Source organism: Oncorhynchus kisutch, unplaced genomic scaffold, assembly GCF_002021735.2.
Source record: "Oncorhynchus kisutch isolate 150728-3 unplaced genomic scaffold, Okis_V2 scaffold1179, whole genome shotgun sequence".
Lineage (NCBI taxonomy): Eukaryota > Metazoa > Chordata > Actinopteri > Salmoniformes > Salmonidae > Oncorhynchus > Oncorhynchus kisutch.
The window spans coordinates 1-22,355 of NW_022263124.1; the positions used below are offsets into that span (position 1 = coordinate 1).

The window sequence follows — 22,355 nt, forward strand, 5'->3', positions numbered from 1 at the left end:
TTGGAGAGACGAGGTAAGATGCTCGTGAGCAGACGCTCTTGGCTAATCAGGTTCTTCTCGTCGGCTCAGCTGTGTTGCAGGAGTTTCTTATTGGTTGTATGGTTGCTGTGCCGTGTCAGTGATCAACTGTGTGTAGTAGTAGGGCGTTATCCATCGTTCTTGAATGGCCTCCGGGTCTACTGAAGAATCTTGATTTACTCACTTATCCTTGTGTCACTCGTCCACCTAATGCCCGCATTCTCCACCAATGTGAGCGGACCAAGTAATTGGGTGTCACTCTAAAGGGAAGGGTGGAATAAATGGTCGAGGGAGTAGGTTTCTTGATTGAACACAGTTCTCTATTGAGGGCATTTGGTCAACACAAAACTCCAACATAATCAATGAAAATCTTCTAAGGAAAAAAACATACATCTTCTTCTCCAGATGAAACAGGAACACAATAGGATTATCTTTAAACTACAACAAAAAGTCACGGGATTGTCACCGTCTTAGTGGTTCTTCATGGATAGCTCCTCTCTCTCGGTGGCCATCTTCCAGAGATAGTTTCCCCTTCTCTGCTGGTTCCATTCTCTCTCTTATAGGGAAGGAGAGTATGTCATTAGTACCGTCAGCTGTGCTTAATTGCCTCTGGTTACCTTGTCTCCCATGCCTTGTTGGGCTACTATCCATGAGCCCAGCCTGCCCTCTGGTGGTCCTTCCACAGTATGTAAACATTATATAATGTGGCATTGTTTAAAGTAGCTAGTGATACATTTATTACATAAATTTTTCCATTGCTAAAGTGGCTAAAGATTTGAATCAGTATGTTGGCAGCAGCCACTCAATGTTAGTGATGGCTGTTGAACAGTTTGATGGCCTTGAGATTGAAAACCAGCTTCTGTCTCTCGGTCCCCGCTTTGATGCACCTGTACTGACCTCGCGCCTTATGGATGATAGCGGGGTGTAACAGCAGTGGCTCGGGTGTTTGTTGTCCCTTGATGATATTTTAGCCTCCTGTGACATCGGGTGGTGTATAGGTGTCTTGGAGGGCAGGGTAGTTTACCCCGGTGATCCGTTGTGCAGTCCTCACTACCCTCTGGAGAGCCTTACGGTATGGCGGAGCAGTTCTTCATTGTAAAGGGCTTAAACATTGTTTCCCATGCTTGTTCAATGAACCACAAGAGATGAAACCACCCAGTTATGAAAACTTAGGACACAAAAGAGGCCTTTCTACTGACTCTGAAAAAACACCAAAATAAAGATGCCCAGGCGTCCCTGCTCATGCTGCGTGAACGTGCCTTAGGTATGCTGCAAGGAGGCATGAGGACTGCTGATGTGGCCAGGGCAATAAATGTCCGTACTGTGAGACGCCTATGACAGCGCTACATTGAGACAAGACGGACAGCTGATTGTCCTCGGAGTGGCAAACACCTGCACAGATCAGTACATGCGAACATCACACCTGCAGGACAGGGTACAGGAAGGCAACTGCCGAGTTGCACCAGGAACGCACAATCCCTCCATCAGTGCTCAGACTGTCTGCAATAGGCTGAGAGTGGCTGGACTGAGGGCTTGTAGGCCTGTTGTAAGGCAGGTCCTCACCAGACATCACAGGCAACAACGTCACCTATGGGCACAAACCCACCGTCGCTGGTCTAGACAAGACTGGCAAAAAGTGCTCTTCACTGACAAGTCATGGTTTTGTCTCACCGGGGGTGATAGTCGGATTCGCGTTTGAGCGTTACACCGAGGCCTGTACTCTGGAGCAGGATTGATTGAGGTAGAGGGTCCGTCATGGTTTGGGGCGGTTGTGTCATAGCATCATCGGACGGAGCTTGTTGTCATGCATGCAATCTCAACGCTGTGCGTTACAGGGAAGACATCCTCGTCCGTCATGTGGTACCCTTTCTGCAGACAACCCTCCAGCATGACAATGCCACCAGCCATACTTTTTGTTCTGTGAGTGATTTCCTGCAAGAGAGGAATGTCAGTGTTCTGCCATTGCCAGTAAAGAGACCGGAACTCAATCCCATTGAGCACGTCTAGGATAATTTTGTACAAAGTGATAGCTTAAGTGCACCTTTTAAAATCAATTGAAGTTCCTGCCAGGGGCTTCTGCAAGTGCAACCTCATTGTGGTAGTGTAGAAATGGATTGTGGCAGAAGACCACATTGAGAGTTGACATAAGGAATGTCTGAACGACTTCAAGTGGAGTACTTTTCACGGCTGAAATAAATGAACGCATATGATTGCATCCATGTGTCTGGCCAGACCAACATTGTAGAACAGTCAGAATGTATCAAGTTGATTTAATGTTTCTGAATAAGGTCAAGGAGAAACTTCAGCGTCCCTGGGACAGGTTAGTGACAGGTAATGGGACGATGAGTTACACTGCAGTCACATTCTTTAGGCATTGGTGGTAAAAGGCAGATTACTGTAAAGCAAACAGCCTACACTAAGGGACAGGTAGTGTATGAACATATGAGGGAGCTCTGACAAGTTAGAAAACTTTAGAATTTGAACTACCAGAAACAAATCTGTTTAGACAAGTGTATAACAAAAACGCAAATTCCCTTTTACTCCAGGCCCACAGTCTGTTACCAAACAGCAAGCACATGGTAGGCAGAAGAGATTATATTTTAAGGACAAGGTTTTGAAAGTCAAATGGTTTATTGAGCAAATCATGCAAGAGTAGCAGGAACACCAGGCTAAATCAAAAGCATAACCGTAGAACCTAAAAGTGTGTCTGCAATATCGCTACATCAGAAGTCAATTTAGTCGTATGTTTATAAAAACGATTCATAACATTGTATCATCCACCTCTGTATACAATTTGCATGACGATGTACAAGTGAAGGAGATCCTCATTTCAAACAAGCGCATTAGTTCGCACATTTCCCCACCTCAGTTACCTTTACTGTGCCTCTAGCAGAAAAGGGTAACAGGGATAGTCCCTAGTTGAGTGGTATGGCCGTCTGTTCAAGGCTTGTCGCTTCTGCTGAGGCGCCGGGGCCGGACGCTTCTGCTGAGTGGCCTGAAGCTTCTGCTGAGTGGCCTGACGCTTCTGCTGAGGCGCCGGGGCCGGACGCTTCTGCTGAGGCGCCGGGGCCGGACGCTTCTGCTGAGGCGCCGGACGCTTCTGCTGAGGCGCCGGACGCTTCTGCTGAGGCGCCGGACGCTTCTGCTGAGGCGCCGGACGCTTCTGCTGAGGCGCCGGGGCCGGACGCTTCTGCTGAGGCGCTTCTGCTGAGGGGCCTGAAGCTTTTGCGGAGGGGCCTGAAGCTTCTGCCCCGGCGCCTGAAGCTTCTGCCCCGGCGCCTGAAGCTTCTGCCCCGGCGCCTGAAGCTTCTGCCCCGGCGCCTGAAGCTTCTGCCCCGGCGCCTGAAGCTTCTGCCCCGGCGCCTGAAGCTTCTGCTGAGGCGCCGGGGCCTGAAGCTTCTGCTGAGGGGCCTGAAGCTTCTGCTGAGGGGCCTGAAGCTTCTGCTGAGGGGCCTGAAGCTTCTGCTGAGGGGCCTGAAGCTTCTGCTGAGGCGCCTGAAGCTTCTGCTGAGGCGCCTAAAGCTTCTGCTGAGGCGCCTGAAGCTTCTGCTGAGGCGCCTGAAGCTTCTGCTGAGGCGCCTGAAGCTTCTGCTGAGGCGCCTGAAGCTTCTGCTGAGGCGCCTGAAGCTTCTGCTGAGGCGCCTGAAGCTTCTGCTGAGGCGCCGGGGCCTGAAGCTTCTGCTGAGGCGCCGGGGCCTGAAGCTTCTGCTGAGGGGCCTGAAGCTTCTGCTGAGGCGCCGGGGCCTGAAGCTTCTGCTGAGGGGCCGGACTTCACACTTGACGTGGCATTGTGGCCAGTAGCTTCCGCTGACGTGGCATTGTGGCCAGTAGCTTCCGCTGACGTGGCATTGTGGCCAGTAGCTTCCGCTGACGTGGCATTGTGGCCAGTAGCTTCCGCTCACGTGGCATTGTGGCCAGTAGCTTCCGCTCACGTGGCATTGTGGCCAGTAGCTTTAACATTTGGACCAGACACCACACTTGCTTGGGCATAGGATCCAGTCGGTTCAGGTCCAGTGTAGGCAGGATGCCCATGAGCGTTACCTAGGAAACAAAGAGAACATTGTGGTAAAATGCCAGCCTTCATTTGGATCGGAACTAGACCTGTGATTTGACCTGAATTAGTGTAAACCAAAACGCACCTTTAAGTGTAAAACAAGTTATCCCTCCAATTAGCAGGCAACAAATCCAAGAAACACTACAAAACAGTCAGACAGTTAAACATAAATAACCAGTGAAGACTAAGACAAGGTAAACAAACCAGATGAACGCATTGAAAAACTAACCTCAAAGAGAGTCCAAAAGTCACAGCCATTTTAGTGATCAAAACCACAACAGTATTCAAGAACTAATTCTCGACAGCCTGCCAGAATATCCCTGTTGCTATGTCAAACAGCTGTTTTGGTTGCACCTCATAAAGGAATCCCAGACCCTTCTCACCTAACTGGCTAATTATGTACAGCTGTCAGCCAATGAACTTCATTTCCATTGGTTCAATTTCCCAAATGCGATTAGGTGCAGTCATCCGTTGACATATGGTGAACAACAGAGAGAGAATTGGACGACAAAAGAAAGAGACCAAATTCAGTTTTCACCAATCAGATCAGCTGTTTTGCCAGCAAAGGATCAGGATTGGGCTCCCTGTGTGGCTGGGACCAAACAGACTATGAGGTAGTTTGTGATTGCATCCAAACAGACTTCAGCCAATTTCCAAAGCTTAGACGTTGCTGAAGTCTGCAAGATCTTACATCGCCTTGATAGGTATTTTAAGTATCAGCTAACCACATCATATGTCAGAGGATGACACAGTTGATGATGTGGCACGCAACCATTGGTTGTAGCGTTGCCTCACCCTTAGCTGTAGAAACTGACCTATTGCTGGTTACACAGGGAGCCCAATTCTAATCGTTTTGAGCAATCGCATCAGATCTTTTCACATCAGATCTTAGTCAAAAGACTAATTAGTGGAAAAAAAATATCAGAATTGGGATGCCTTGGTAATGCAGCCTATGAGGGAGTTCAACTAACCTGAACCGCAGTGCACCGGTCTATTGAAGGTGATGTGAAAAGGCAAAAGCAGTGAGGGAGAAGCGCTCTTCTCAAATCGTACAGTTAGTGGTGTAATGGAGGATATACGCAGGTGTACCACTTTGTTTTCAATGGACATTTCGTGTACTCAATTCTTAACCCCCACTGATGTGTATCAAAGTAGGATAGTGGAGGTATATGCTGTATCAATTCATAAGGCTGATGGAACAGATCAGAATGTTAAGATCCAAATGTTGAAAAACTATTATTTCTTCACATTTTAAGTGCATGAATATGCACACGGTGGTAGGCCTATTCAGAATGTTCCAAAATGCAATGTCTTGACTGCCAACCCTCAGAAAACAGATCATCTAAACGTGGGGGAGTGGCCATCTTTTCCAAGGATCACCTTCAGTGCTCAGTTGTCTCCACAAAATCTGTGCCCAAATCTGGTAAGCCTATTCAGAATGTTCCAAAATGCACACCGCACCAGAGCAGGCTGGTGGGAGGAGCAATAGGAGGACGGGCTGATTGTAATGGCTGGAATGGCATCAATGGAACGGAGTCAAACATATCAAACATATTTGAAACTCTGTTCCATCAATTCCATTCAAGGCCATGAAAATAAGCCCATCCTCCTATAGCTCCTCTGCTGCACCTCACATTTGAGCAGTTTTATGTACAGATACTTGGACAGAGATGGTAATATCCATTATAGATCAGACACACCGGTAGGATTGTCTAATGTTTGCCTGCCAATTAGTATTTAGCACCTTCTGAACAGTGTCTGCAGTCAATCTCTTAGGGTCGGCAGTCAATCTCTTGACTGCCAACCCTCAGAAAACAGATCATCTAACAGATCATCTAATCATCCTGCTAGGTGACCTAAACTGGGACATGCTTAAACCACCTGACCAAGTCCTAAATCAATGGGACTCCCTACATCTTTCTCAGATTATCAGCAATACCACAAGGTATGACTCCAAACACCCAGAAAAGGCTACTCTCCTCGATGTCACCCTCACAAATAATCCTGATAGGTATCAGTCTGGTGTTTTCTGTAATGACCTTAGTAATCACCATTTTCGTAATGGCTGCTCTGTGAAACGACCTGTCCTGATTTGTCATAGACGCTTGCTAAAAAACTTTAATGAGCAAGCCTTCCTTCATGAACTGGCCTCTGTAAAATGGTATAGAATCAGCTTGATCCCCCCCTGTTGAAAACTCTAGGTCCTTCTTTTTTGATATTTTCAGTGTTATTGTTAACATAACAAGTGCAGTCAGATCAGTAGGCTAGTTTTTGTTTGTTGTTTTTAATTAAACCTTTATTTAACCAGATAGGCTAGTTGAGAACAAGTTCTCATTTACAACTGCGACCTGGCCAAGATAAAGCAAAGCAGTTCGACACATACAACAGAGTTTCACATGGAATAAACAAACATACAGAATAATACAGTAGAAAAAAATAAATATATATATATATATATATACAGTGTGTGCAAATGAGGTAAGATAAGGGAGGTAAAGGCAATAAAATAGGCCATGGTGGCGAGGCAATTATGATATAGCAATTAAACACTGGAGTGATAGATGTGCAGAAGATGAATGTGCAAGTAGAGATACTGGGGTGCAAAGAAGCAAAATAAATAAATGAATACAGTATGGGGATGAGGTAGATGGATGGGTTATGTACAGATGGGCTATGTACAGGTGCAATGATCTGTGAGCTGCTCTGACAGCTGGTGCTTGAAGTTAGTGAGGGAGATAAAGAGTCTCCAGTTTCAGTGATTTTTGCAGTTCGTTCCAGTCATTGGCAGCAGAGAACTGGAATGAAAGACGGCCAAAGGAGGAATTGGCTTTGGGGGTTACCAGTGAAATATAGATGATTAAGGAGTTGGCCAAACCAAATTATGATCTCCCTAGTTGAGTGGTCGGGCCATCTGTTCAAGGCTTGTCGCTTCTGCTGAGGCGCCGGGACCTGTCGCTTCTGCTGAGGCGCCGGGGCCATACGCTTCTGCTCAGGCGTCGGGGCCTCAAGTCAAAGTCAATTGGCGGATAGTCAGTTTTACGAGGGTGTTTGGCAGCATGAGTGAGGGATGCTTTGTTGCGAAATAGGAAGCCCATTCTAGATTTAATTTTGGATTGGAGATGCTTGCTACCATGGGAACATACACATGGACTGTGCTATGATTTGCAGTCACTCCCCTCTTTCTATGTCCTTTCTCTCTGTTTCTTTCATATTGATTCTGTACTGTTGAGGAAAGAGCTTGCAAGGAAGCATTTCACTATATCGTTTACACCCAGTGTCCCGTGGTGGTCAGACCTGGGTAGAAAAGGTTGTAGTTTTTCAAATGCTTAAAACTTGTTGAGGATAGGGGGCAGTATTTTCACTTTGGATGAATTACGTGCCCATAGTAAACTTTATCCTACTCTGTCCTAGATTGCTAATATATGCATATTATTATTACTATTGGATAGAAAACACTCTGAAGTTTCTAAAACTGTTTGAATTATGTATGGGAGTATAACAGAACTCATAGGGAAGGCAATCTTCTAAGCAAGAAGTGAAATTCTGAATGTGGGGCAACTTTGACATCGCACCCTCCTCTCCCAACAAGATATCGATCTGGTAGCACTTCCTACACCTTCCAGTAGATGTCCTCATTCAGTAGAAAGTGGAATGGAGCATTTGCTGTGAACTGTGACCGAATGGGAGGGGAAATAGTCAGTGTCCCGACAGAACGCCATTTTCCTGTGGCGCATTTCTCTGTGGGTGCTACCGCTGTTCCATTTGGCTCCAGCTGAAAACGTATGATCCGGTTGGAACGTTATTGGATATATATGATAATAACATCCTGAAGATTGATTCTCTACTTAGTTTGACCAGTTTATTTGACCTGGAATATATCTTTTGGAAGTTTTCGTGCGAGTTATCCTGTACCAGCAGTCAGTTTTTGGGCACGTGAGCTGAAAGTGCTAGCAAATGCAGCTACTTGGACACTAGTATTGGACATTATGGAACAAAACAACGATTTATTGTGGAACTAGGACTCCTTGCAATACATTCTGATGAAAGATCAAAGATAAGGGAATATTTATGATGTAATTTCGTATTTCTGTTGACTCCAACATAGCGGAGAAATACTTTTACGTCTGAGCGCCGTCTCAGATTATTGCAATGTTAGGCTTTTTCCGTAACGCTTAAAAGTAATCTGACACAGCGGTTGCATTAAGAACCAGTGTATCTTTAATTATATGTAGAACATGTATCTTTAGTCAAAGTTCATGAGTATTAACATTGTTAATGTTTGAAAGGGGGGGGGGGGGGGGGGGTGGAGTTCCCTGAGGGGAACTACTTGCCATGACAGGTTTTAAAGTAGTTGAATATATATTTAAAAAATTTTAGGATCCCCATTAGCCGATGTCAGCTAGTCTTACTGGGGTCTGACACAAAAAAAATTATACTTGGCAATTTACATGTTTTAAATGTGTGTTTGTGCATCTCATTTACACATACACACAACCAGTAGGTCACATGTCAGTACAGACACACAACCAGTAGGTCACATGGGGGAGAGGCGTTGTGCCGTGAGGTTTTGTTTTGTTTTTTAAACCCGAGTTGCTGGTCTCTTGCACTATATGGAAGGGAGTTCCATCCAATCATGGCGCTATATAATACTGTGAGTTTAATTTGTTCTGGATTTGGGGACTGTGAAAAGACCCCTGGTGGCATGTCTGGTGGGGTAAGTGTGTGTGTTGACTATGCAAACAATGAGGAATTAAAACAAGAAATGCAGTCAACCTTTCCTCAACTACCAGAAACAAAGGTAAACAAATCTGTTTCCACAAGTGGTGTGATCCACAATCCCTTTTCCTCCAGACCCAGTCTGTCCCCAATCAGCAAACGTTTGGTAGACAGAAGAGAAACCCACATTTAAAAGACACATCATTTTGAAAGTCAAATTGTTTACTGAACAAATCATGCAAGAGTAGCAGGAACACCAGGCCAAATCAGATGTAAATTTTAGTCGTATGGTTATGAAAACAATTCATACCATTGTAGTGTTCACCCCTGTAAACAATTTGCATGACGATGCATAAGTTTCTTCAAATGGAGGCACAGCAACAGGGGAAAGACGATTAAGGAGTTGGGCAAACCAAATTATGATCTCCCTATCTAGCTTGTCGAGGGGTCGGGCCGTTTGTTCAAGGCCGGAGGCCGGCGGCCGCTTCTGCAGAGGTATGGTTGGCAGTTGCTTCAGCTGAGGCTCGGGCTGCTTCTGCAGAGGCATGGTTGGCAGTTGCTTCAGCTGTGGCATTTGGACCCTGCGTCACACTTGCCAGGGTATTGTGGCCAGTAGCTTTAGCATTTGGACCAGACACCACACTTTCTTGGGATATGGTTGTTCAGGTCCAGTGTAGGCAGGATGCCCATAAGCTTCACCTAGGAAACAAAGAATTACAGTAAAATGCCAGCCTTAAGCTATTGGAACTAGACTGTGATTTTAACTGAAGTAGTAATTATTGTCTCTCCCCCACGTGGAGGTTCGTGCTTTCTGATTGGCTCAATGTCAAGTTGTCAGACAAAGTCAGGTTCATCCGCACACAGCAGGTATGTATTTTGTTCTAGCAAGATAAGCAACGGCCTTCTACCGTGATAAGCACCAATCCCCACTCAGACAATGAATGCTAGACATTGAAAGAAAGTTGATTTGAACAACAAGAGAGCAAATATGAGTTTCTAAAATATTTCCCTCAACATTTCTATGGTTGTATTTTGACTTGGCTACTTTGAAGCAAGGTAAGACATGCCTCATAATATCAAGAAAAATGGTCCAGGTTTCAAACAATATAGCTTTGGTAAAGATAGACCTAACTGTCTTCTGGTAGATGGAAAGGCTTTCCCAAAAACATTCTCTATTATTATGTTCACCAGATAAAAAGTAGCCTATCAGATTGACCTGTTAGAATGATATCATGAATGATATCATCAATCCAGTGGCCTTTTGTTCTCATGTGTGTTACAGAAACACTGCTAACCCAACAACAGTACTAGGTACCTGTACTACAGAAACACTGTTAACCCAACAACAGTACTAGGTGCCTGTACTACAGAAACATTGTTAACCCAACAACAGTACTCTGTGCCTGTACTACAGAAACACTGTTAACCCAACAACAGTACTAGGTGCCTGTACTACAGAAACACTGCTAACCCAACAACAGTACTAGGTACCTGTACTACAGAAACACTGCTAACCCAACAACAGTACTAGGTGCCTGTACTACAGAAACACTGCTAACCCAACAACAGTACTAGGTGCCTGTACTACAGAAACACTGCTAACCCAACAACAGTGCTAGGTGCCTGTACTACAGAAATACAACTAACCAAACAGTGCTAGGTGCCTGTACTACAGAAACATTGTTAACCCAACAACAGTACTCTGTGCCTGTACTACAGAAATACAACTAACCAAACAGTGCTAGGTGCCTGTACTACAGAAACATTGTTAACCCAACAACAGTACTCTGTGCCTGTACTACAGAAATACAACTAACCAAACAGTGCTAGGTGCCTGTACTACAGAAATACAACTAACCAAACAGTGCTAGGTGCCTGTACTACAGAAACACTGCTAACCCAACAACAGTACTAGGTGCCTGTACTACAGAAATACAACTAACCCAACAGTACTCTGTGCCTGTACTACAGAAATACAACTAACCAAACAGTGCTAGGTGCCTGTACTACAGAAACATTGTTAACCCAACAACAGTACTCTGTGCCTGTACTACAGAAATACAACTAACCAAACAGTGCTAGGTGCCTGTACTACAGAAACATTGTTAACCCAACAACAGTACTCTGTGCCTGTACTACAGAAACATTGTTAACCCAACAACAGTACTAGGTGCCTGTACTACAGAAACATTGTTAACCCAACAACAGTACTAGGTGCCTGTACTACAGAAACACTGCTAACCCAACAGGACTAGGTGCCTGTACTACAGAAACACTGCTAACCCAACAACAGTACTAGGTGCATGTACTACAGAAACATTGTTAACCCAACAACAGTGCTAGGTGCCTGTACTACAGAAACACTGCTAACCCAACAACAGTACTAGGTGCCTGTACTACAGAAATACAACTAACCAAACAGTGCTAGGTGCCTGTACTACAGAAATACAACTAACCAAACAGTGCTAGGTGCCTGTACTACAGAAACATTGTTAACCCAACAACAGTACTCTGTGCCTGTACTACAGAAATACAACTAACCAAACAGTGCTAGGTGCCTGTACTACAGAAATACAACTAACCAAACAGTGCTAGGTGCCTGTACTACAGAAACACTGCCAACCCAACAACAGTACTAGGTGCCTGTACTACAGAAACACTGCTAACCCAACAACAGTACTAGGTGCCTGTACTACAGAAATACAACTAACCAAACAGTGCTAGGTGCCTGTACTACAGAAATACAACTAACCAAACAGTGCTAGGTGCCTGTACTACAGAAACATTGTTAACCCAACAACAGTACTCTGTGCCTGTACTACAGAAATACAACTAACCAAACAGTGCTAGGTGCCTGTACTACAGAAATACAACTAACCAAACAGTGCTAGGTGCCTGTACTACAGAAACACTGCCAACCCAACAACAGTACTAGGTGCCTGTACTACAGAAACATTGTTAACCCAACAACAGTACTCTGTGCCTGTACTACAGAAACATTGTTAACCCAACAACAGTACTCTGTGCCTGTACTACAGAAACACTGCTAACCCAACAGTGCTAGGTGCCTGTACTACAGAAACACTGCCAACCAAACAGTACTAGGTGCCTGTACTACAGAAACACTGCTAACCCAACAGTACTCTGTGCCTGTACTACAGAAACACTGCTAACCAAACAGTACTAGGTGCCTGTACTACAGAAACACTGCCAACCCAACAACAGTACTAGGTGCCTGTACTACAGAAACACTGCTAACCCAACAACAGTACTCTGTGCCTGTACTACAGAAACACTGCTAACCCAACAACAGTACTCTGTGCCTGTACTACAGAAACATTGTTAACCCAACAACAGTACTCTGTGCCTGTACTACAGAAGCACTGCCAACCCAACAACAGTACTAGGTGCCTGTACTACAGAAATACTGCTAACCAAACAGTACTAGGTGCCTGTACTACAGAAACACTGCTAACCCAACAACAGTACTAGGTGCCTGTACTACAGAAACACAACTAACCAAACAGTGCTAGGTGCCTGTACTACAGAAACACTGCCAACCCAACAACAGTACTCTGTGCCTGCTCACTTGAATTAAAGGGTAACTACACAAAATAAATCTAATTTACATAGGATTTCCCCAGACCTTAAAGGTGGTCTGATTAAAAATAAAAAACCGTTTGTGTACTTCCAATGATGTTGTTTTTATATTAAGAAAGTGTGACTGAGAGCAAAAACATGAAAATAAAAAAATGACAATAGTAGGCCTACCAATACAGTATAGAGTGTTCACTCACTCCCCATTGTGAGTGAAAATGCACTTTGGTGATACAATTATCACCTTCTGTTGACAGCCGTACAGCTTTCTCTAAACATTTTTATTTTGTTTTACATGTTGTGGTGATTGTCTTCAAAATTGCTTCCACGGGACTTAAAAAGCTAAATGAACATGACAAGACCTGAATGAACTGTAAAAGGCCTTGAAAATAAAAAGCTTGTGGTACGCTCAGTGCTCCATTGACACTTCACAGAGATACGCTTGTTTTTGTGACAAAGATTTTTTTTAAACAGCAATTTTGCATTAATATGAACAGCATATATTAAAATATTTACGTGGTGTGTCATTAAATCGATAACCATCTTACCTCTATATTGGTTTCTTCACGCATCGAGTCAACAGAAACAACCCTCTTTCTGGTAAGAAGAGGGGCGGGGGTGATCATAACAACATACAGGAACTGAAGTCTTTTTGTTCACATGACTTAGAATTCCAACACAATCAAATGTCGACCGCATTATCTACCAAGGGAATTCTCTTTGATTATAATCACAGCCGTATATACCCCCCCCCCCCAAGCAGACACATCGATGGCCCTGAACAAACTTTATTTGACTTTATGCAAACTGGAAACCACATATCCTGAGGCTGCATTCATTGTAGCTGGGGAATTTAACAAGGCTAATCTGAAAACAAGACTCCCTAAATTGTATCAGCATATCGATTGCGCAACCAGGGCTGGTAAAACTCTGGATTATTGTTATTGAAACTTCTGCGACGCATATATGGCCCTCCCCCACCCTCCTTTTGGGAAAAGCTGACAACGACTCCATTTTCTTGCTCCCAGCCTACAGACAGAAACTAAAACAAGAAGCTCCCGTGCTCAGGTCTGTTCAACACTGGTCCGACCAATCTGATTCCACACTTCAAGACTGCTTCGATCAAGTGAATTGGGATATGTTCCGCATTGCGTCCTACAACAACATTGACGAATACGCTGATTCGATGAGCGAGTTCATTAGAAAGTACATTGATGATGCATATCAACGATTAAAACATTCCCAAACCAGAAACCGTGGATTGATGGCAGCATTCGTGAGAAACTGAAAGTGCAAACCACTGCTTTTAACCAGGGCAAGGTGACCGGAAACATGACCGAATACAAACAGTGGAGCTATTCCCTCCGCAAGGCAATCAAACAAGCTAAGCGTCAGTATAGAGACAAAGTAGAGTCGCAATTCAACGTCTCAGACACAAGAGGTATGTGGCAGGGTTTACAGTCAATCACGGATTACCAAAAGAAAACCAACCCCGTCGAGGACCAGGATGTCTTGCTCCCAGACAGACAAAATAACTTTTTTGCCCGCTTTGAGGACAATACAGTGCCACTGACACGGCCCGCAACCAAAACCTGCGGACTCTCCTTCACTGGAGCCAAAGTGAGTAAAACATTTAAACGTGTTAACCCTCGCAAGGCTGCAGGCCCAGACGGCATCCCCAGCCGAAATCCTCAGAGCATGCGCAGACCAGATGGCTGGTGTGTTTACGGACATATTCAATTAATCCTGATCCCAGTCTGCTGTTCCCACATGCTTCAAGAGGGCCACCATTGTCCCCGTTCCCAAGAAAGCTAAGGTAACTGAGCTAAACGACTACCGCCCCGTAGCACTCACCTCCGTCATCATGAAGTGCTTTGAGAGACTAGTCAAGGACCATATCACCTCCACCCTACCTGACACCCTAGACCCACTCCAATTTGCTTACCGCCCAAATAGGTCTACGGACGATGCAATCGCAACCATACTGCACACTGCCTTAACCGTTCTGGACAAGAGGAATACCTACGTGAGAATGCTGTTCATCGACTACAGCTCAGCATTTAACACCATAGTACCCTCCAAACTCGTCATCAAGCTCGAGACCCTGGGTCTCGACCCCGCCCTGTGCAACTGGGTACTGGACTTCCTGACGGGGCGCCCCCAGGTGGTGAGGCTAGGTAACATCTCCACCCCGCTGATCCTCAACACTGGGGCCCCACAAGGGTGCGTTCTGAGCCCTAAACCTAATCCTGTACTCCCTGTTCCCCCACGACTGCGTGACCATGCACGCCTCCAACTCAATCAAGTTTGCGGAAAACAACCTCACATTCAACGTCAACAAAACAAAGGAGATGATTGTGGATTTCAGGAAACAGAGGGAGCACCCCCCTATCCACATCGACGGGACAGTAGTGGAGAGGGTAGTAAGTTAAGTTCCTCTGCGTACATATCACGGACAAATTGAATTGGTCCAACCCCACAGACAGCGTGGTGAAGAAGGCGCAGCAGCGCCTCTTCAACCTCAGGAGGCTGAAGAAATTCGGCTTGTCACCAAAAGCACTCACAAACTTCTACAGATGCACAATCGAGAGCATCTTGTCGGGCTGTAACACCGCCTGGTACGGTAACTGCTCCGCCCACAACCGTAAGGCTCTCCAGAGGGTAGTGAGGTCTGCACAACGCATCACCGGGGGCAAACTACCTGCCCTCCAGGACACCTACACCACCCGATGTCACAGGAAGGCCATAAAGATCATCAAGGACAACATCCACCTGAGCCACTGCCTGTTCACCCCGCTATCATCCAGAAGGCGAGGTCAGTACAGGTGCATCAAGGCAGGGACCGAGAGACAGAAGCTGTTTTTCAATCTCAAGGCCATCAGACTGTTAAACAGCCACCACTAACATTGAGTGGCTGCTGCCAACATACTGACTCAACTCCAGCCACTTTAATAATGGAAATTGATGTAAAAATATATCACTAGCCACTTTAAACAATGCTACTTAATATAATGTTTACATACCCTACATTACTCATCTCATATGTATATACTGTACTCGATACCATCTACTGCATCTTGCCTATGCCGTTCTGTACCACCACTCATTCATATATCTTTATGTACATATTCTTTATCCCTTTACCTTTGTTTGTATAAGGTAGTAGTTTTGGAATTGTTAGGTTAGATTACTCGTTGGTTATTACTGCATTGTCCGAACTAGAAGCACAAGCATTTCACTACACTCGCATTAACATCTGCTAACCTTGTGTATGTGACAAATAAAATTTGATTTGATAGCGTTGGTAAATTCACTCTGGCTATCTACTCCGATTTCAGAGCACTCTCATCTGTGTGACAGAACGCAGAACAACTGATGCATTTACAAATGTGCAACATCTGCTGAATATGACCGATGTCAGTAAACGTAGACAACATAAGTCATTGTTTGTCAAGAACGCTATAGATAACATGTTAACAGCCTAACCAGCTCTGCTACACTGAGTAAAATGGTCAGTGAGGTGTTCTCTTGTTTCTGTCATTACACAGGCCACAAATAACAGCCTGATTAACTCTATGCAAAGGACATGTGTTGTGCTGCATGAGGCAAATGTTGTTCACTCCAGATATTGACAGGTTTTCTGATCCACGCCTCTACCTTTAAAAAAAAGTTCTGCCATCAACAGATATTTGTATTCCCAGTCATTTGAAATCTACAGATTAGGTCCTAATGAATTGATTTCAATTTACTGATTTCCTTAAACTAACTGTAACCCAGTAACATTTTTGAAATTATTGCATGTTGCATTGACAGTTTTGTTCAATATATAAAAGGGTAACTCTCAACCCCAATTTCAGCTTTTGCCCAACCCCCTAAAATAAAATAAAATGCATTCAGGTGAGAAGTAGTGCGTGGAGGGAAATGACTCATCAATACAGCATTCATTTTCGGTGAGGATAAACATAGTTGCACATGATCCCAACACTTGCTCACTAAAGCATACTTACCAGAAGTCCACTGGCATGATTTGATAATACAATGATGTGCATTGCAAGCAAATATGGTTCTGGACAGATAGCTTACAGTGATAAAACACTGCATTTCTGACATCTATTTCCCCTTGCAGTGTATGTTGGAATCCCCCATGGGGTACAAAACAAATCTTTGCAATTGGCTCAATCTGGAATGGGTGGGTAGAGTTCACTCTTTAAAACTGTCGGATTGGTCCATGATGTGTAAACTCCACCCTCCAGCAGACCAGTGCACACCAGCTGCATGAAATCAAGAGCACCTAATCGCAATTGGGAAAATGAACCAATTGAAATTAAGTTCATTGGTTGACACCTGTACATAATTAGTCATTCAGGTAAGAAGGGTCTGGGATTCCTTTATGAGGTGCAACCAAAACAGCTGTTAGACATTGCAACAGGGATATTCTGGCAGGGTGTCTGTCTAGCATTAGTTCTGAATACGGTTGTGGTTTTGATAACTAATATGGCTTTTGGACTCTCTTTGAGGTTAGTTTTTCAATGTATTCATCTGATTGGTTTACCTTGTCTTAAAGTGTTTACTGTTTATTTATGTTTAACTGTCTGAATGTTTTATAGTGTTTCTTGGATTTGTTGCCTGCTAATTGGAGGGATAACGTGCTTTACCCTTCAAGGTGCGTTTTGGTTCAAAGTAATTTAAATCACAGTCTAGTTCCAATGGCTTAAGGCTGGAATTTTACCACAATGTTTTCTTTGTTTCCTAGGTGACGCTTATGGGCATCCTGCCTGCACTGGACCTGAACCAACTGGATCCCAAGCAAGTGTGGTGTCTGGTCCAAATGCTAAAGCTACTGGCTACAATAGCCTGGCAAGTGTGACGCAGGGTCCAAATGCCGCAACTGCCAACCATGCCTCTGCAGAAGCGGCCGTCGGCCCCCGCGCCTCAGCTGAAGCAACTGCCAGCCATACCTCTGCAGAAGCGGCCACAGGCCCCCGCGCCTCAGCTGAAGCAACTGCCAGCCATACCTCTGCAGAAGCGGCTGGCCCCCGCGCCTCTGCTGAAGCAACTGCCAAACATACCTCTGCAGAAGCGGCCATCGAACCCCGCGCCTCAGCTCAAGCAACTGCCAGCCATACCTCTGCACAAGCGGCTGGCCCCCGCGCCTCAGCTCAAGCAACTGCCAGCCATACCTCTGCAGAAGCGGCCACAGGCCCCCGCGCCTCAGCTGAATCAACTGCCAGCCATACCTCTGCAGAAGCGGCTGGCCCCCGCGCCTCTGCTGAAGCAACTGCCAAACATACCTCTGCAGAAGCCGCCGTCAGCCCCCGCGCCTCAGCTGAAGCAACTGCCAGCCATACCTCTGCACAAGCGGCCGCAGGCCCCCGCGCATCTGCTGAAGCAACTGCCAGCCATACCTCTGCAGTAGCGGCCGCCGGCCCCCGCGCCTCTGCTGAAGCAACTGCCAAACATACCTCTGCAGAAGCGGCCGGCCTTGCACAGACGGCCCGACCCCTCAACAAGCTAGATAGGGAGATCATAATTTGGTTTGCCCAACTCCTTAATCGTCTTTCTCCTGTTACTGTGCCTCCATTTGAAGAAAAGGGCAAAGGTAATTGAGGTGAGGAATTATGCAAACTAATGCGCTTGTTTGAAATGAGGAACTCCTTCACCATACGACAAAAATGTACCTCTGATTTGGCCACTATTGCTGACACTTAGGTTGTACGGTTATGATTTTGATTTGGCCTTGTGTTCCTGCTACTCTTACATGATTTGTTCAATAAACAATTTGACTTCCAAAATGCCTTCTCTTTAAATGTGGGTTTCTCTTCTGCCTACCATATGTTTGCTGATTAGGGACAGACTGGGTCTGGAGGAAAAGGGATTGTGGATCACACCACTTGTGCAAACTCATTTGTTTACCTTTGTTTCTGGTAGTTGAGGAAAGGTTGACTGCATTTCTTTTAATTCCTCATTGTTTGCATAGTCAACATGCACACACTTAACCCACCAGTTATGCCACCAGGGGTCTTTTCACAGTCCCCAAATCAAGAACAAATGAAACGCACAGTGTTATAGAGCCATGATTGGCTGGAACTCCCTTCCATGTAGCGCAAGAGACCAGCTAACCGGCATTAAAAAAACAAAGGAACCCCTCACGGCACAACGCCTCTCCCCCATGTGAACTACTGGTTGTGTGTATGTGTAACAGATGCACAAACACACTAATGCATTAACATATGTAAATTGCCGTTGCTAGGTAAAGCCCCGCCTTATCTCAGTTCACTGGTCACTGTAGCAGCACGCGCTCCAGCAGGTATATTTCACTGGTAACCCCCAAAGCCAATTCCTCCTTTGGCCACCTTTCATTCCAGTTCTCTGCTGCCAATAACTGGAACGAACTGCAAAAATCGCTGGAGACTCTTATCTCCCTCACTAACTTCAAGCACCAGCTGTCAGAGCAGCTCACAGATCATTGCACCTGTACATAGCCCATCTGTAAATAACCCATCCATCTACCTCATCCCCGAACTGTATTCATTTATTTATTTTGCTCCTTTGCACCCCAGTATCTCATTCATCTTCTGCACATCTATCACTCCAGTGTTTAATTGCTATATCATAATTACCTCGCCACTATGGCCTATTTTATTGCCTTACCTCCCTAATCTTACCTCATTTGCACACACTATATATATATATTTTTTCTACTGTATTATTCTGTATGTTTATTAGATGTGTAACTCTGTGTTGTATGTGACGAACTGCTTTGCTTTATCTTGACCAGGTCGTAGTTTTAAATGAGATCTTGTTCTCAACTAGCCTACCTGGTTAAATAAAGGTATAATTAAAAACAAAAAACAAAAACTAGCCTACTGATCTGACGGCACTTGTTATGTTAACAATATCACTGAAAATATCAAAAAAGCATCTTCAACAGAGGGGATCAAGCTGATTCTATACCATTTTACAGAGGCCAGTTCATGAAGGAAGGCTTGCTCATGAAAGTTTTTTAGCAAGCGTCTATGACAAATCAGGACAGGTCGTTTCACAGAGCAGCCATTACGAAAACGGTGATCACTAAGGTCATTACAGAAAACACCAGACTGATACCTATCAGGATTATTTGTGAGGGTGACATCAAGGAGAGTAGCCTTTTCTGGGTGTTTGGAGTCATACCTTGTGGTATTGCTGATAATCTGAGATAATCCTCCCACCAGCCTGCTCTGGTGCGGTGTGCATTTTGGAACATTCTGAATAGGCCTACCACCGTGTGCACATTAATGCACTTAAAATGTGAAGAAATACTCGTTTTTCAACATTTGGATCTTAACATTCTGATCTGTTCCATCAGCCTTATGAATTGATACAGCATATACCTCCACTATACTACTTTGATACACATCAGTGGGGGTTAAGAATTGAGTACACGAAATGTCCATTGAAAACAAAGTGGTACACCTGCGTATATCCTCCATTACACCACTAACTGTACGATTTGAGAAGAGCGCTTCTCCCTCACTGCTTTTGCCTTTTCACATCACCTTCCGTAGACCGGTGCACTGCGGTTCAGGTTAGTAGAACTCCCTCATAGGCTGCATTACCAAGGCATCCCAATTCTGACATTTTTTTTTCACTAATTAGTCTTTTGACTAAGATCTGATGTGAAAAGATCTGATGTGATTGCTCAAAACATTAATAATTGGAAAAAAGATTAGAATTGGGATCCCTGTGTAACACAGCAATAGGTCAGTTTCTACAGCTAAAGTGAGGCAACGCAACAACCAATGGTTGCGTGCCACAACATCAACTGTGTCATCCTCTGACATATGATGTGGTTAGCTGATACTTAAAATACCTATCAAGGCGATGTAAGATCTGGCAGACTTCAGCAACATCTAAGCTTTGGAAAGTGGCTGAAGTCTGTTTGGACGCAATCACAATTGCTGGCAAAACGGCTGACCTGATTGGTGAAAAGACCAATTCGTGGGAAAAAGATCAGAATTTGGCAGCTACAGATGACTGAACATGTATGAAATGTAATATGCGTTCATCAATTGTCTGTTTTTTTGTAAGTTGTTGAACTGAATTTGGTCTCTTTCTTTTGTCGTCCAATTCTCCCTCTGTTGTTCACCATACGGCAACGGATGACTGCACCTAATCACATTTGGGAAATTGAACCAATGGAAATGAAGTTCATTGGCTGACAGCTGTACATAATTAGCCAGCCAGGGTAGAAGGGTCTGGGATTCCTTTATGAGGTGCAACCAAAACAGCTGTTAGAAATAGCAACCGGGATATTCTGGCAGGCTGTCGAGAATTAGTTCTTGAATACTGTTGTGGTTTTGATCACTAAAATGGCTGTGACTTTTGGACTCTCTTTGAGGTTAGTTTTTCAATGCGTTCATCTGGTTGGTTTACCATGTCTTAAAGTGTTCACTGGTTATTTATGTTTAACTATCTGACTGTTTTGTAGTGTTTCTTGGATTTGTTGCCTGCTAATTGGAGGGATAACTTGTTTTACACTTAAAGGTGCGTTTTGCTTTACACTAATTCAGGTCAAATCACAGGTCTAGTTCCGATCCAAATGAAGGCTGGCATTTTACCACAATGTTTTCTTTGTTTCCTAGGTAACGCTCATGGGCATCCTGCCTACACTGGACCTGAACCAACTGGATCCTATGCCCAAGCAAGTGTGGTGTCTGGTCCAAATGCTAAAGCTACTGGCCACAATGCCACGTCAGCAGAAGCTACTGGCCACAATGCCACGTCAGCAGAAGCAACTGGCCACAATGCCACGTCAGCAGAAGCTACTGGCCACAATGCCACGTCAGCAGAAGCTACTGGCCACAATGCCACGTCAGCAGAAGCTACTGGCCACAATGCCATGTCAAGTGTAAAGTCCGGCCCCAGCGCCTCAGCAGAAGCAACAGGCCCCGGCGCCTCAGCGGTAGCGTCCGGCCCCGGCGCCTCAGCAGAAGCAACAGGGCCCGGCGCCTCAGCAGAAGCAACAGGGCCCGGCGCCTCAGCAGAAGCAACAGGCCCCGGCGCCTCAGCAGTAGCGACAGGCCCCGGCACCTCAGCAGTAGCGACAGGCCCCGGCACCTCAGCAGTAGCGACAGGCCCCGGCGCCTCAGCAGAAGCTGCAGGCCCCGGCGCCTCAGCAGAAGCGACAAGCCTTGAACAGACGGCCCGACCACTCAACTAGGGAGATCATAATTTGGTTTGGCCAACTCTTTAATCGTCTTATCCCTGTTACCTTTACCCTTTTCTGCAAGAGGCACAGTAACTGAGGTGGGGAAATGTGTGAACTAATGCACTTGTTTGAAATGAGGATCTCCTTCACTTGTACATCGTCATGCAAATTGTATACAGAGGTGGATGATACAATGTTATGAATCGTTTTTATAAACATACGACTAAATTGACTTCTGTATGTAGCGATATTGCAGACACACTTTTAGGTTCTACGGTTATGCTTTTGATTTAGCCTGGTGTTCCTGCTACTCTTGCATGATTTGCTCTAAACTATTTGACTTTCAAAAAACCTTGTCCTTAAAATATAATCTCTTCTGCCTACCATGTGCTTGCTGTTTGGTAACAGACTGTGGGCCTGGAGTAAAAGGGAATTTGCGTTTTTGTTATACACTTGTCTAAACAGATTTGTTTCTGGTAGTTTGCTCTAAAGTTTTCTAACTTGTCAGAGCTCCCTCATATGTTCATACACTACCTGTCCCTTAGTGTAGGCTGTTTGCTTTACAGTAATCTGCCTTTTTCCACCAATGCCTAAATGTGAATGCAGTGTAACTCATCGTCCCATTACCTGTCACTAACCTGTCCCAGGGACGCTGAAGTTTCTCCTTGGCCTTATTCACAAACATTAAATCAACTTGATACATTCTGACTGTTCTACAATGTTGGTCTGGCCAGACACATGGATGCAATCATATGCGTTCATTTATTTCAGCTGTGAAAAGTA

General features: G+C 44.9%; 2 protein-coding genes and 2 long non-coding RNA genes across 5 annotated transcripts; 2 read left to right on the top strand and 2 right to left on the bottom strand.

Annotated features, from left to right (window-relative positions):
- Positions 1–3,680: 3,680 nt before the first annotated feature.
- Positions 3,681–4,435, bottom strand: LOC116365174 (uncharacterized). Its single transcript, XR_004208073.1, has 3 exons — positions 4,302–4,435; positions 4,158–4,213; positions 3,681–4,059 (listed from the first exon to the last, which is right to left on the bottom strand). It is a non-coding gene; the product is annotated as an uncharacterized LOC116365174 (long non-coding RNA).
- A 4,522-nt stretch (positions 4,436–8,957) lies between these two features.
- On the bottom strand, positions 8,958–16,581 carry LOC109886315 (uncharacterized). The gene is made up of 2 exons (XR_004208070.1): positions 16,393–16,581; positions 8,958–9,487 (listed from the first exon to the last, which is right to left on the bottom strand). It is a non-coding gene; the product is annotated as an uncharacterized LOC109886315 (long non-coding RNA).
- A 186-nt stretch (positions 16,582–16,767) lies between these two features.
- LOC116365170 (protein PELPK1-like) lies at positions 16,768–18,180 on the top strand. Of its 2 annotated transcripts, XM_031817870.1 has the most exons (3): positions 16,768–16,902; positions 16,993–17,048; positions 17,139–18,180. In XM_031817870.1, exon 3 carries the CDS (start codon positions 17,265–17,267, stop codon positions 17,799–17,801), a length of 537 nt encoding a protein of 178 aa, XP_031673730.1. In that variant the 5' UTR covers positions 16,768–16,902; positions 16,993–17,048; positions 17,139–17,264; the 3' UTR covers positions 17,802–18,180. The 2 variants fall into 2 exon arrangements, with proteins under 2 accessions (XP_031673730.1, XP_031673731.1); XM_031817871.1 differs by lacking the exon at positions 16,993–17,048 and having other exon boundaries at positions 16,775–16,902.
- Positions 18,181–20,610: 2,430 nt separating this feature from the next.
- On the top strand, positions 20,611–22,355 carry LOC116365169 (probable GPI-anchored adhesin-like protein PGA18). Its single transcript, XM_031817869.1, has 3 exons — positions 20,611–20,762; positions 20,853–20,908; positions 21,007–22,355. Exons 1-3 carry the CDS (start codon positions 20,734–20,736, stop codon positions 21,582–21,584), a joined length of 663 nt encoding a protein of 220 aa, XP_031673729.1. The 5' UTR covers positions 20,611–20,733; the 3' UTR covers positions 21,585–22,355.

Coding starts and splice junctions, on each gene's coding strand:
- LOC116365170 (XM_031817870.1), top strand. CDS start 17,265: ATGCCGCAACTGCCAACCATGCCTCTGCAGAAGCGGCCGTCGGCCCCC.
- LOC116365169 (XM_031817869.1), top strand. CDS start 20,734: ATGGCTGTGACTTTTGGACTCTCTTTGAG. Junction 20,763..20,852: donor ACTTTTGGACTCTCTTTGAG/GTTAGTTTTTCA, acceptor ACTGTTTTGTAG/TGTTTCTTGGATTTGTTGCC. Junction 20,909..21,006: donor AACTTGTTTTACACTTAAAG/GTGCGTTTTGCT, acceptor TTTGTTTCCTAG/GTAACGCTCATGGGCATCCT.